This window comes from Micropterus dolomieu, linkage group LG03 (genome assembly GCF_021292245.1).
Source record: "Micropterus dolomieu isolate WLL.071019.BEF.003 ecotype Adirondacks linkage group LG03, ASM2129224v1, whole genome shotgun sequence".
NCBI classification, from domain to species: domain Eukaryota; kingdom Metazoa; phylum Chordata; class Actinopteri; order Centrarchiformes; family Centrarchidae; genus Micropterus; species Micropterus dolomieu.
The window spans coordinates 18,059,462-18,072,840 of NC_060152.1; the positions used below are offsets into that span (position 1 = coordinate 18,059,462).

The 13,379-nt window shown below is 40.0% G+C and overlaps 1 protein-coding gene across 2 annotated transcripts; it reads right to left on the bottom strand.

Annotated features, from left to right (window-relative positions):
- Positions 1-219: 219 nt before the first annotated feature.
- Positions 220-1,587, bottom strand: twist1b (twist family bHLH transcription factor 1b). 2 transcript variants are annotated; one of them, XM_046045476.1, is made up of 2 exons: positions 1,072-1,587; positions 220-777 (listed from the first exon to the last, which is right to left on the bottom strand). In XM_046045476.1, the coding sequence occupies exons 1-2, from the start codon at positions 1,483-1,485 to the stop codon at positions 697-699; spliced, it is 495 nt and encodes a 164-aa protein (XP_045901432.1). In that variant the 5' UTR covers positions 1,486-1,587; the 3' UTR covers positions 220-696. The 2 variants fall into 2 exon arrangements, with proteins under 2 accessions (XP_045901432.1, XP_045901431.1); XM_046045475.1 differs by having other exon boundaries at positions 953-1,587.
- Positions 1,588-13,379: the final 11,792 nt, after the last annotated feature.

Genomic DNA, 13,379 nt, shown 5'->3' on the forward strand with positions numbered 1-13,379 from the left:
AGCTGCATGTTTCTCCGAAACTTTTGCTTGTGCCAATGATAACTCCATCTGTTTTCCCACGTGACTGGCGATACAGTGAAAGCTTTTGTCATTAAATCTGATGTGAAGTATTATAGTCCACGGGATTTCAGTGTATTTTAATTTTAACTTTGGCCTCCTCAGCTATCTGTTGTTAACATTTCAATTCGATTGATAAAAAAGTTAAAAGTCAAAAGGCAATTACTTTCATCGTCATTTTCTTTAATGCAAAAACATTTACAAACATTTACAAAAAACGATAATAAAAAATAGGAATGTATTTGTATTTCAGACACATGATCTTTTCCTCCTTGTAACACGTTTCACCAATAAATAAATAAAAGTATTCTGAAAATATTTTTTTGTTGCACAGGTTAGATCCACACAGTCTGCCTATAATGTGAGCTACACCACCAGTTGACAGTCTCACACCAAAAACTGAGACAACTGCTTCAATAATGCACTTTGACCTCCACAGAAATAAGTCCAAAGGCATGCATTTTAAAACATTTGTTTTCTTAAAAAAACAAAAACACATGATTTTTTCAACATTCGTCGTCAACAACATGAAAACACACCAGAATTGGGGTGATTGGAGCTAACAAAAAAACAAACAAAACACGGCTGCAAGTCCCTGGGCTCTGCAGAATGTTCCCCAGAGTTTCTGTCGTCTTTGGTTTAAATAGAGTGATCCCATGTATCCAGCATTGGACTCCAGACTTGTCCCGTCAGAATGTCATTCGTAGAATCAGCAGTCACCTGTGGGTTAGACAAGGCATTCATTATCACTAAACTGTGCATAGAAGTATACAAAATATCGCTGCTTGCGGTTGCATTACACCACAGTGCAGCCATTAAAAAATTAAATAAACATTTTCTAGTGAGTTCATTTCCCCACACTTTAAGGCCTGGTTTAGTTGAAAATCTAGCGTACCATTTAGGGCATAATTTCTCCAGGTGCTAGTGAGATGTTGACATGGACCAAGCGCCCTCCATCCTCCATACAGAGAAGGCGTAGCTCAGTCTCTCATGAGCCACATAACTACAACTTGCCATTTTGGAGTCCAGCTCGTCGCTCTGCAGCACCTGGTAGAGGAAGTCGATGTATCTGGCTGCGAGTTTTAGGGTCTGTATTTTGCTGAGTTTGTCCGAGGGCAAAGTGGGGATAATTTTCCGCAAAGCGGCGAAAGCCTCGTTGAGAGACTGCGTCCTCTGTCGCTCCCGGACGTTGGCCATGACCCGCTGCGACTGGAGCTCCTCGAAAGACTGGGGGCTGCTGCTGCTGGACTTCTTCCCTCTTTTCCCAGGGGTCGGGCTATCTGAGTCCTCCCCGTTTTTCCTGCTCGTTCTCCTCTTCCTCCCACATCTCTTCGGCTGTCTGTCCAACTCCCCCTCGCTGTTGCTCAGGCTGTCCACAGGAGAGACAGGGGAGCTGCCCGACTCTTCCCCCAGATTTTCCTCAGACATCTCCACTTGGGTAGATGGCAGCCTGAAAGTGTCCCCCCCCAAAATTATTCCCCTCTCATGAAGTCACAGAATTAGTCCACCTGTAGGTCTGTCTGGCTTTGAAGACACCAAAGTATCCATAGATGGGTTCCTGGGAGGACAAGCCTTTTCCGATACTTGAGAAGCTTAGGCAGTTCTTATAGGCTGCATGGCGTAAACTTTTTTTGGGGTGGGACAGGATTGGCCAAGAAGATGAATTACGTGAGGCGAGGGGTGGGAGCATCTGTGGAACTATCAGAAACCCTCCTGATACAAAGCTGGAAAAGATAACTGGGTAGCGCTATAATCTCACATCATTACAGTATTATTACAAAAGCAAGCAGAAGATTGTTATAATATTAGTCATTAGGACTCCAATTTGATTTTCATTAGATGAAATAATCTCTACATTTTCTTGTAATAAAGTTCACATAAGTGAGGGGAAATCGAGCAGTAAATTGCCTTATTACGTATATGCAAAAAGGGACTTCGAAAATAAAATAAATATCAGACAAAACTAATTGAAAATAACATGTTGTAAGCCTAATAGCTTTTCGTGCAGGACTGAGAGCAAACAACGCCTATTTTGTAATCCTTCATCCATCCATCGGCATCCCAATAAGATATTGCCACTTCAAATGACTGCTGCTATATGTTTGCTATAGTATGCAGCAACTGTATGAGATGACACTTCTTTTAAAAAAAAAACAAGTATTATGCAACCTTGGCACATCTCTGGAGGCCTAACCTACAGGCACGTGGGATTTACGTTTCCATCTAGTCTTACTTAAATCAAGTGAGATCAAAGGACTTTCATATAGGCAACATATGATGCCAATCTTACATTTTTGACATGCAGCCAGTACTGCAGCTCTTCAGACTTTTCCTTGGAGGACTGTTGCATGCTCTGATTATATCCCCCACAAGAGGGCATGTTTTTTATGTATACTGTAAAATACCACAAAACGTTTGTAAAACTAAGATAAAGTTTGCATTTCTTTGTTCATACATAAAACAATCCAAGAAGTGATGATTCTCTCCTGTTGGTTCTAGTCAGAGATGAAGAGAGAGGGCAGCTCCATGTTTAAGACCCTCTGGTATTTACTAGGTTGGTGATACAATATCCATCTTGTTTAGTGGAGGATTACTTTGTTTAGGTTGAGAAGACTGTGGTCCACAGGAGCAGCATCTGGTTCAGGAAACAGGGGGGCAGTCGGGGTCAGAGGTCACAACACCAGTGAACATCCATTTACATCCTTGTGGAGCGCCTGAGACTGAAGTATTGTTCCAGGGGAAGCACACATGCTTGTTTAAGTGTGTCTTTTTGAATTAAACATTCACATTTTACTTTACTTTAAAGAAATAGCCACATTTATAACATTTTAAGACTCAGAAATGCATGCTCCTTCAGTTATATCACTCAGTGACAAAATAAATGGGAAATGTCATAACTTCAAGTTTAGAACTGGCACATAGGCTTATGTACCTGTATATGGGGATGTTGACGCTGACTGAAGAAAACCCATTACAATCAAGAAAGACTTCATTCGGAGTAAACAATATTTAATGATATATGCATGATAATAATGTGAAGAGTCGATTAGACCCCATCATGACGTCATCATATTTTAAGGGGTAGTGAAGCCGTGCATTGTGTGGGATAACCCCCTGGTAGAGTCAAGACACTGGCAAGGGGGATGGGATGAGAGAATGGCTGAGACTTGGATGGATATGGTGAGCTCAGACCTGGGTACTGGATGTGGTAAAACTGGAGGTGAATACGGTGGAGGAGAGTTGCAGTGATTCACAATGAAATGACAGCTGACACCAGCAGAGAGGAGAACAGATTGAAAGTTTGACAGCTACAATATGATTGGCTGATGGAGATCGTTGCGAAATCTGTTTGGAAGAGTAAACGCCCATATTTATACAAAGAAGTAGGATAGTGTTCCTGATTGAACCTACGCTAAACTTCATGAAAGAGCAGCTCAAACCGCTTCAAGGTGAGTATACCTGTCTGGTGGCCCTGTCCATGGTCCTGATCCCAGCATGCGCCACACTCTACCTGCTGCACCTCACAGGTAAGCAGACACCTTTGTCTGAATGTTTTGCCATCATTTTCCCTGCTGTATCTTATAACAAAAGTAGCAGGTGAGTAGCTTTTACTTAATCTTAACAGTTTGTTTTGCGGCTTCTTTAAAATTAAAATAATAACTGATTCTGTGTTACATTTTTCATGTAACTGTAAACAAAGAATTAACTTTTCCGGTACAATGTGTGCTTTTAAAGTCATATTTAGCTTTAGTTTTGCATTTACAGTGTTGAAAAGTAACTTACAGTACATTTATTGAAGTACTGTTGTACTTAATGTACTGCTTGAGTATATTTAACACTTTTTGATGCTACTACATTTCAGAGGAAAATATGTTGTTTTTACCCCACTACATTAATATTAATTGTAGTTACTGGTTACTTTTCAGATTAAAAAAAAAATCATACAAAAACTATGATCAGTTTATCAGTTATGAAACATTGTTTTAGATTAAAATACCCAGTGAAGCAGTTCAAGTTAGCTCCACCTCTGCACTACAGCACCTTTAATATTTTAAGCATTTTTTGTGTTTTTTTACTTAAGTTACATTTTCAATAGAGGATGTTTACCTGTAGGATAGTATTTTGTTAGTAAAGTGCATTTATCTGTATCTGTATATATAGGGTTGTCCACAGTAAAGAGATGAGGGCGAATAAGGGGGGATGACAGGTTGTTTCCTTTTTTCTTTTACCTGCTCTTGTTTTTGTTTTGTTTTGTTTTGTTTTTTTCCTCTTAACTGATATTTATGATTACACTTTATTGAATTTCAGATTTTTTTTCATAGAGGAGCCTGTTGGCTGCCTTCCTCGCCTGCACATGTCAGTTGAGCTTTAGGATTGCCTGGTCAGCATCTCAGACCCCTAGGCCATAAGGACACACCATCATCCCCTATTTAAAAAATAACAATAATGCAAAAGCCAGTATTTACACCCACGCCACATTTACATTTCTTGGCAGATTGCTCTGCGGAGTTCAGCTCTTTGCTGCTGAAGTGACTCTGACAAAACACAGCTGCTTCTCAGGAATATGATGTCATCACAGGACAACTCCTCCAGTGTTGATCTTTAATAAAGACAAAACCTTCATCAGTCAATTAGAGAGTGTCAGGGAATGACAATTACAAGAACATGAAGAGGATATAAACAGCATTGATTGTTTTTCAGCTTGATTTACCGGACATTGTTGTCTACTCAGCCTGGAGCAATGGCTACTAACAGATGAAGAAAGCCTTTGTCCTTATCAATGAGCAATGAGTGGGTGTTATGATAAAGTCAAGTGTATATTACTGACTCATGCAACTTGACACACCAGTCATGAGTGACCCAAGAACGTCATTAACCACCCCTCCCCGAGGTCACATCAAGGCAGACACAACTCAGGCTCTCACTCAGTAAGTCCTGAGCCAGAGCCAGATCCACAGAGACCTGTCTATTTTCTCTGCTCGAGCCCTGGAAGGCAGTGTTTCTCTATCAGCCTACTCGTATCTATTGAAATAACAAACCACAGTCCTCCATATGTACGAGGCTCCCACAATTGACAGTGATATTCATGCTCACTCCATTAAAGTTTAGCCGCAACAAGTCCAGTGCCAGCTTGCCGAGATGGATCAACTGCATGGGATGAGAAAAGACAGGGGTGCGTTCTTCAAAGAGCAGTCCCAGATAGGCTTTAATAAACCCTCGGGACTAACAAGGTCAAACGACAGAGTTGGATGATTGCATTTTTTCCTCAGCAACAGTCTCAAAATGTCCCATTCTGTGGAGAAATCCAGACATCATGTCAGGGGGATTTCTGATAACAGCAGTCCAGTGGTGGTGAGAGAGGATCTGGGGCGTTGAATTGGGAGGTGAGGATGAAAACAGCCCTTTATAAGCTGTCTGTAGACATAGGAGCCAGGACTCCTGAAGTTTGCTGTAAAAGAAAGCCTTTGAAAGCGGAGTGCTTTGATGTTGCAGGTTCTAATCGTGGTTTCAAGTCGGTATTCCTGTAGCAGAGCACAATTTAACCTTGTCAGAGAAAAGTGAGTGAAGCCTGCCCATTCCTGGAATCTTATCTCATAAAAGCATTGACTTTTGTAAAAGGAAAGGCAGATCATGTGCATGAAGAGGTGTACATGTGTATGTGCACGTGCGGGAAGTGCAATAGATGTTCTGTTAAATCTGTTCATGTTGGCCTAATGACTCTGTGGGATATCAGACAGCTCTACCGCACAATGACACCTTATTAGCCACTAAGAACTAACAAACCTCCAGTATGTTTTCACAGCTTGGAAGTTCAGGTCGATGTGGGGTCTGTGGAAGAACTGGCATCCCAGTAGTATAATCTCTGTTTAACCCCCCACCAGTGGACTGACCCATCAGCTCATACCCCCACCCCACACACACACACAAAAAAAACAAACTCAGGGCTTCCTCCAAGGGCTTGAGAAAGTGTTTCGCTAGTCCAACTTCACTCCCACAACAACAACAACAACAACAACAACAACAACAACACAATGCCATGTATTAAATAAAATCAAGATCCTAGAGAATCACAGAATTCTACTTTAAACCCACATAACCTTACTTCCTGTCAATGACGACTATGCGATGAACATCAGCTCATACATTTTGTGCCCTCACCATTGCTAAATCTTAAACCTCAAGACTTCTGAGTCATGCCTTCTACTGCCTATACAGCCCGCTGCCACGCAGCAGACCACACACGTTCACTCTGGCTGCTGCAGCACAGACACCAGTGGACTGACCCATGCACTGAAAATATCTCTTCACAAAGTTACAGTAGCTTTATCGTATTTTGGTCGGATTACAGGAGCTTGACAGGTGCTACTGTGAGTTAAGAGATACCGTGACTATGTGTAGCTCACAAGGAAATCTGTAACATTACATAGGTGAGAAATACACTAAATTGAATACACCTTGCTAAAATTGATACTGCCTGATGTAACAGTCCTGCAATAAACTCTACTTTTATGAAGATTATAATACATTTTTAGAGAGACGTTAATTCAACATAATTTTGGAGGCTGTAGTTTGTGGTGCTGTTGAATTGTATTGTGCTACACTGAGAGGTGTTTCTAATATTTTGTCTACCCCATATTATATCAATGAGGGTAGACAAACCGAGTTCTAGTAAATATCAGGATATTGTATAATGCATAGATTACTTTGTGTAATAAAGATGTCCACATACACTAAAAGGCCTGTTAAATAGGAATATACAGTGGAGTGAACAGTACTAGCTATTGCTGCACGTGTGCAGTGAACAGTGTTACAGTTAAGGATCATTTCACTGAACTAACAACAACAACTTCAGAGCTAGTAGTGTCTATGCACATTGTTTTGGTTTTATATGCTGAAGTTTGACGTGTCTGTTCTGGACGGACGCATGACGCCACCATGATACAATGGAATTTTGTTTGTGGTGCTCATAACATTGAAAAATAACACTGATGAAACTCAACAGCGGCATGTCTTTCCAGAAACAATGCCCCAGTTACTCTTGATAATCCACAGACCTCTCTGGCAACTGTTTTTATTGGAATTATTTCCTGCTGATGAAATAACCCCGTTGAAATGTACATATTACATAAATATAAAACAGGTTACAAATCCTACACAGTTCATCTGATGTGGACGCAAATGCCCTTGAATAAAAGCTGGCTGTCTGCACTTTAATTTCACAGTTGTTGCTTTTCAGTTTCAGATTAAATGTGCTGAGGGAAGAGAGTGCTAACACAAAAAAGAAATCTGTCTTTCCTGATACTTAATGACTGCACTGTACAGACGATAACCTGACCCTTTAATTGAAGATGTGTTACCAAGGATGCTGCTCTAAAACCATTCCTGCTTACAAAACGCTCACTGCAAATGATGGTATCTGTGAAAGGGAGTTTTTCCCCCTGCATCCAAAAGTGCACTGCTGTCACATTCCCATGAGCGACTTCTTCTTTTATTATTTCATATACTGAGCATATCTGGCAAGATTACTTGGCACAGGCCACCTTGCTGGAATGTCATCACTCATGCTCCTAATATGAAAGAATAAAGAAGAACTAACTTCTGGGAATTCAACAGCAGTGTCTTTATCTCTGTCTGTGGCTCAAAGCCCAGCGAAATAACCCTGGCAGAGCACATGGTGGAAAGCAGCGTAACATGCCATGTCACATAGACTTATGTAAGTGATGAGCATAATGTCAGTAGTCCAGTGTGGTTCTTCACTCTAACCACAAGTGCTGCGTGGAGTCCTACCACAGTCCCTGTTAATAAGGACTCTGTGAGGAGAGGGGAGGTCAAACAGAGTGCTCCAGCTGCACACGAGGATGAATAGCGTACAGGGGGATGATGGGCAGAGGTGTGGGGGCGGGGTGCAAGGACCTCAGAGAGTGATCAGGACATAAGGAGGGTCTCCCATCCTTTGCCAAAAAAAACAAAAAACAGAGGAAGAGTGGGGAGGATCACGCCGACTACTTATCTGTATAGATAGATAGATAGATAGATAGATAGATAGATAGATAGAGGAGATAAATGTGATGGTTTATGGTTTTGCCATTACTTTCAGTCAAGTTATGTACCTTTCAGCCCCACACTCATACAGCACAATAAATTCAGAGACACTCAAACAACCTTTGCAGGCAGTCAATTCTAAATTATGTAAGGTAGTAACGACACTAACTCTCTTCTGAACTGCAGCTGTGTTCCCATCTCCCCCAGATTTCTGCTCACCTCTGCTCCTCCCTGTGTGTCAGTTAGAGGCGACCTCCTCCTCCTCCTTCAGTCAGACCAATCTGTCAGGACACAATAGGCTACCTCTCCAGCTATGTTGTTTTTGGAATGGGAACCCTTCAGCTCCGCTTGTTCTCCCTCTTGGTTGACAGAAATTAGCCAAGAAGACACTCTTCTTTGACGGATTTATCTCGGCTGAATATAGATTTTATGCTTTTTTTTTTGCTCTCAGGGTGGTGTTTACTTTTACTCATGAATGTGTGTTGTGTGATAATGACCACCCAGCTGGGGATCTCTTCAATGTGTTATTCACATTGATTATCACCTTTAATGTTTCCAGTTAGAATAGCACATGCATTAAGAGGACTATAATAAATTATAATTGAGGTTTTGATTTCATTTTCACAAAACAGATTGATTTCCTCATCAGTATTATCAACAGTAGATAACTTCTCATCAGGATGACTTACAGAGCTGTTATGATAAAGTGAAGGTGGATTGTGCAAGCTTCAGTCAGATACTGAGGGTTCAAATCTGTTAAAGACATTACTGCTGTTGTGAAGTATAGACACCTGCACCCTATGGCTGTTCTCACCATCTGCTGGACATTCTTGAAGTAACAGCAGGTAAGGGGAATAAGCAGCAGTGGTTGTGGTGTGAACTGTCAATTACAATTTAGAGGTGTAATATTTTCTTGTTATGCAATTGTACCCTCCACTATATTTGAGAGAGAAATATTTAACTTTTTAGTCCACTATATTTATTTGATGGCTACGCTGTTATTACTAGTTACAGATTAAGAATCAACATGAAAAAACAAGTATTACAAAAAACGTTATTAAAGATTAATCAACGTTTCCCAGCCCTTTGTCTTGTTCCCCTTTGCAAAAAAAAGCAATTTTAACTTGTCAGTCATATGTGAAGCACTTTGAATTGCAATAACCTTTATGTATGAAAGGTGGTGTCTGATTTCCCCTGTTAACGTCTCTAACGGTTTCATTAAAATAAATGTTCAGGCCAATATTCAACAAAAAAGGCAAAGATACAGAGAAGACAGATCTGTGTATCAGAACTTCCTTTTTTTCCTCTGTTCTACCCCAATAATAACTTCACGACCGCTCAGATTTATCTTGATCCCAGTAAAAGTAGTTAAAACTAGCGCTGAGATGCTGCTTACACACTGATATGTCAGTATTAACAATCGAATAATGCAATATATATTAATATATCACTCACTGGGGGCATTTTTGTCTGCAAAACAATTACTTTTATGTTGAATTACTGTAAGTTTTCTTTGCTGATAATACTTATAGACTTACAGGCTTTTGCAAGACCTTTACTTATAAAGGAGTATTTTTACATTGCTCTATTTACTTTTGCTTAAATTAAGCATGCGAATACTTCTTCCACAACTGGTACACTAAAGGTATTCAGAGTAATAGTTTATGTGAAAGCCAATAGTTTAATAATGTCTGTGAAGATTCTCAGTCACCCAGGTCATAGTTAGATATAGCAAAGCGTCTTGAAGTTCTTTCCACCAAGTCCAGTTTACCTTTACTTAACCTTCCTTGAATAGTTTGTGATTGCTAAGCAGGCCTGAGATTTGAGGATGGAACACAATCTGTTGATAGAACTTGTGTTCTGAGATTGTTGCACTTTTTGGGAAGACAATGATTACTAGAGGACCAATAGTGAAGTGCTTGTTATTAAAATGTTGGGCTGCAATCCATTCCCAAGTCTCGTTCCCAGCCCTCTTCCATCTGTTTTTTAGATTACTGAAGAACTGGGAGTGTCATGGTTGGTACATCTGACCTGTCAGCAGACCCGGTCTTTGCACCTCCCCCACACCATCATGGTACACCTGACAAAACTTCTTACGCAAATAGGATGTGATCACATCAACAAAAATAAACCAGTCTCCTAACAGGGGGAGCTGGAGAAAGACATTACCATCATTCCACTGCAAGTAATCTAAGTAACTCAGGGACTTTGTTGTGGTCTGAGGTGCAGATGCTTTCTCAGATGTTTATCAAGAATATTGGGGCTTATTTGTGTCCCATTTTCCTTAATCTCTATCGCAGTGTTGTGCCATGACGAAACTTAGTTTCTGTGAGGTTGGTTGATGGAAAAAGTGAGAGTGAGAGCAAAGCGAGGTGTCCAAGGATGTGGATGTGATTACTCACAAAGTCGGTCCAAATGCTGCCAAACACTTCAGGTTGTTTTTTTCCCTGTGAGTCATTTAGTAACAGAGCTTCCTCCTTCCCAGCGGTGGCCAAGGGAAGAGGCTCCAGGCAGGCTGTTAGTCAGCAGAAAGGCATTGAACTCTGGGCAACAATCGACACCTTGTAACACACCACAAACATTTTCAGCTAAAACTGGAAACATACAGACCAGAACAGGTTTACAAAATGGCAACAGTGTGATATGAACAATTTGGAACAACTTTGTTTTCAGGCATATTATGCATTAGTATGTGTGACAAAGGCAAATTATATTTCTTATTTTAAAAAGCTGTTGTAGTTGATGGACTAAATCAAATCACCATCTGATTTTCAGCAAGAATTGTGTTGTCGGTGCTAGGGTTTCTTTTTCTTAATGTATGTGAACTCCAACCATAGTACAGGTTGCTGTGGTCTCAGCATTTAATCCTTTACTGAGTGGTTAGAACACCAGTGATAAATGAAGTGCAGCCATTGAAACTGTATACCCTTGTCCTTTTTTTCCTTACTTTTCTAATTTCTGAACTTCCTCCTCTCTCACATCATCTATTACCAAATTATTATGGTGCAATGAGAATGAGGAGGAGGGTAAAGAGAAGGATGGTGGTCTTGGAGACACCAACAGCACCTTTGCAGCATGCATAAATCACTAGCCTAATAAATTGAAAGCTAAATGACTTCTTGGCCCCTACATATATCATAGAGGCAAACCAAATGAAGCCTTATATACCCTAGAGGACAGAGGAATGCTTCTGTTCATAACAGTGATTTGTGAATGGCTCCCATGGCTGTTGGCTTCAGAAATCAGAGTCAAACTGTTTGGACTTTGAGCATTCTTACCTTATAGCAGCATGGTTATGTATATCATATATATTTATCAGCATATTGAAATTAGTTTATTAGGAAAAACACTTATCCAACAGTTTATCTCTTTATTTATCCTTCTCCTTTTTAAAATACACTTAAAAAGTGTATGAAACACTGCAATTCTAGCATTTTGAAGAAACTCTTTATTTGTGTTGCTGTTTGTGTTGATACATATATGCAACTATGGACAAGACCTGCTTGAACTCAACATCAATACAATGGCGCCACCCACTGGATCGACACCGTCAGGGTCTGTGACGCTGAAAGGTGTTGAATGAAAAAACAAAGTTGGCGTTACTGAATTGCAGATGTACAACGCAAGCTTCTACATTGTAAAGATATTTTTTATTGGTCACACCAACTGCAAATGTGAATAAGCCAGAATGAAAAGTCAGTGTTAAGAAAAGGTTGGAAATTTAGTATTTTAGAGCAGCTGTTTATTGCAACAGGCCTAAACCTCTCCTGTGCAAAATGTAAAGTACATCTTCTCAGTTAGTGCTTCATCCAAATTTCTATGAAAATAAATGCACTAATGGACTACATTTTTCTTGGCAGTTAGCTGGGATAAGAGCCAGATGAAACAGCAATTTCATTTTTTTTCTTCTCTTAAAGAAAATAAAATACTGCCAACCTCTCCCTAATCCCAACTGGATCACTACAGCAGATTGATCTTAGATGGGCTTTGTTTGTGAGGTCTCACCTTGTCTATTGTCCTGATGATAAATAGGGTCTGTCGGGGACACTTCTTGAAATTAATGCAATCTGTGGGGAGTATTTTGGGAATTTTAATTCTGCAAGTCAAGGGATGCACTTCAGAGTGTATGAGAACATTTTCAGTGTAACATTTTATTCTGCAAAGAATCCACAGCAGAGAGAAGATATTTCAGACCTGCATTTTCTGTCATATGTTAAATATTCACAAACTAAAAGCAGGACTCTGTGTTGGCACAGGTTTGGCAGAAGTCTTAGTGAGAGGGACTACTTAATGTGTTCATTTGTTGATGTGTTATGAGGAACAGCAGTGGGCTCATGGATGCATGGCACAGAGTTCTGAGTGAAACACAGCAGTAGTCTGGAGAAGCTACAGCTGTACAGCTATAATCACACATTCTGTGGTGACTATTATACTGTATATGATCTTTTTTGATCATATCGTTTCACTGAGACCATTTTGTTCAGAGGAGAGATGCTACAGTCAGCCTTTCTTACAGCTAAAAACGTTATTCTGTGAGCAAAGCAGTAAAAATAAAAACAGACAGCAGTCAACTGAGAAGTGGACAAAAAATTACGGTAAGATGAGTCAAACTTCAGCCTACTCTCAAACAGTGGATGAGTAAATGTGGTATGTCAGAAACTATTGCTTAAGCATTGTGGTGGCTCTGTTGTGGTACAGACTTAATTTTCCTGGGGTATATTTCCTGGTCCATAGACTGGGTAAACACCAGAACATTCAAAGCAAAAATAGTTTTGTCCTAATGGGAACTGAGTCATTCAGAATAACAATGCCCATACTTATAGTGAACAAAGGCTTATCTAATAAAACAAAAGAGAACCTAATTTTAAAACAACTTGAGACTGAAGGGGTAAAATATTTTGAACAATTTTACACCCCCAACATTAAAACATCCGATGAAGATTATTGTATTGTTGAATTACATAAAGGCCAGTATGTTTTGTATATGTGCAAAAACCATTTATAGTTTTTTCTGTTTTTGTGGCGAGCATCTTCTGATGTTTAGTAGTGGCTTGTCAGCAGGTGAACTGGGGTGATGGTAAGCAGTTTCCAATACTAAGGCTATCTAGCGTCACCCTCATGGACATTTGAAGGGCTGTAAAGGACAAATACATATTGAACAGTGTTGTTTATCCTCTCACACTAAAATCAATGTGAAAGATGTTGTCAGTTCTGCACAGCAATGCACTTACTAATGTGCTTACTAAGGATAACTAAATGACAAGAGGTGACATATTGTC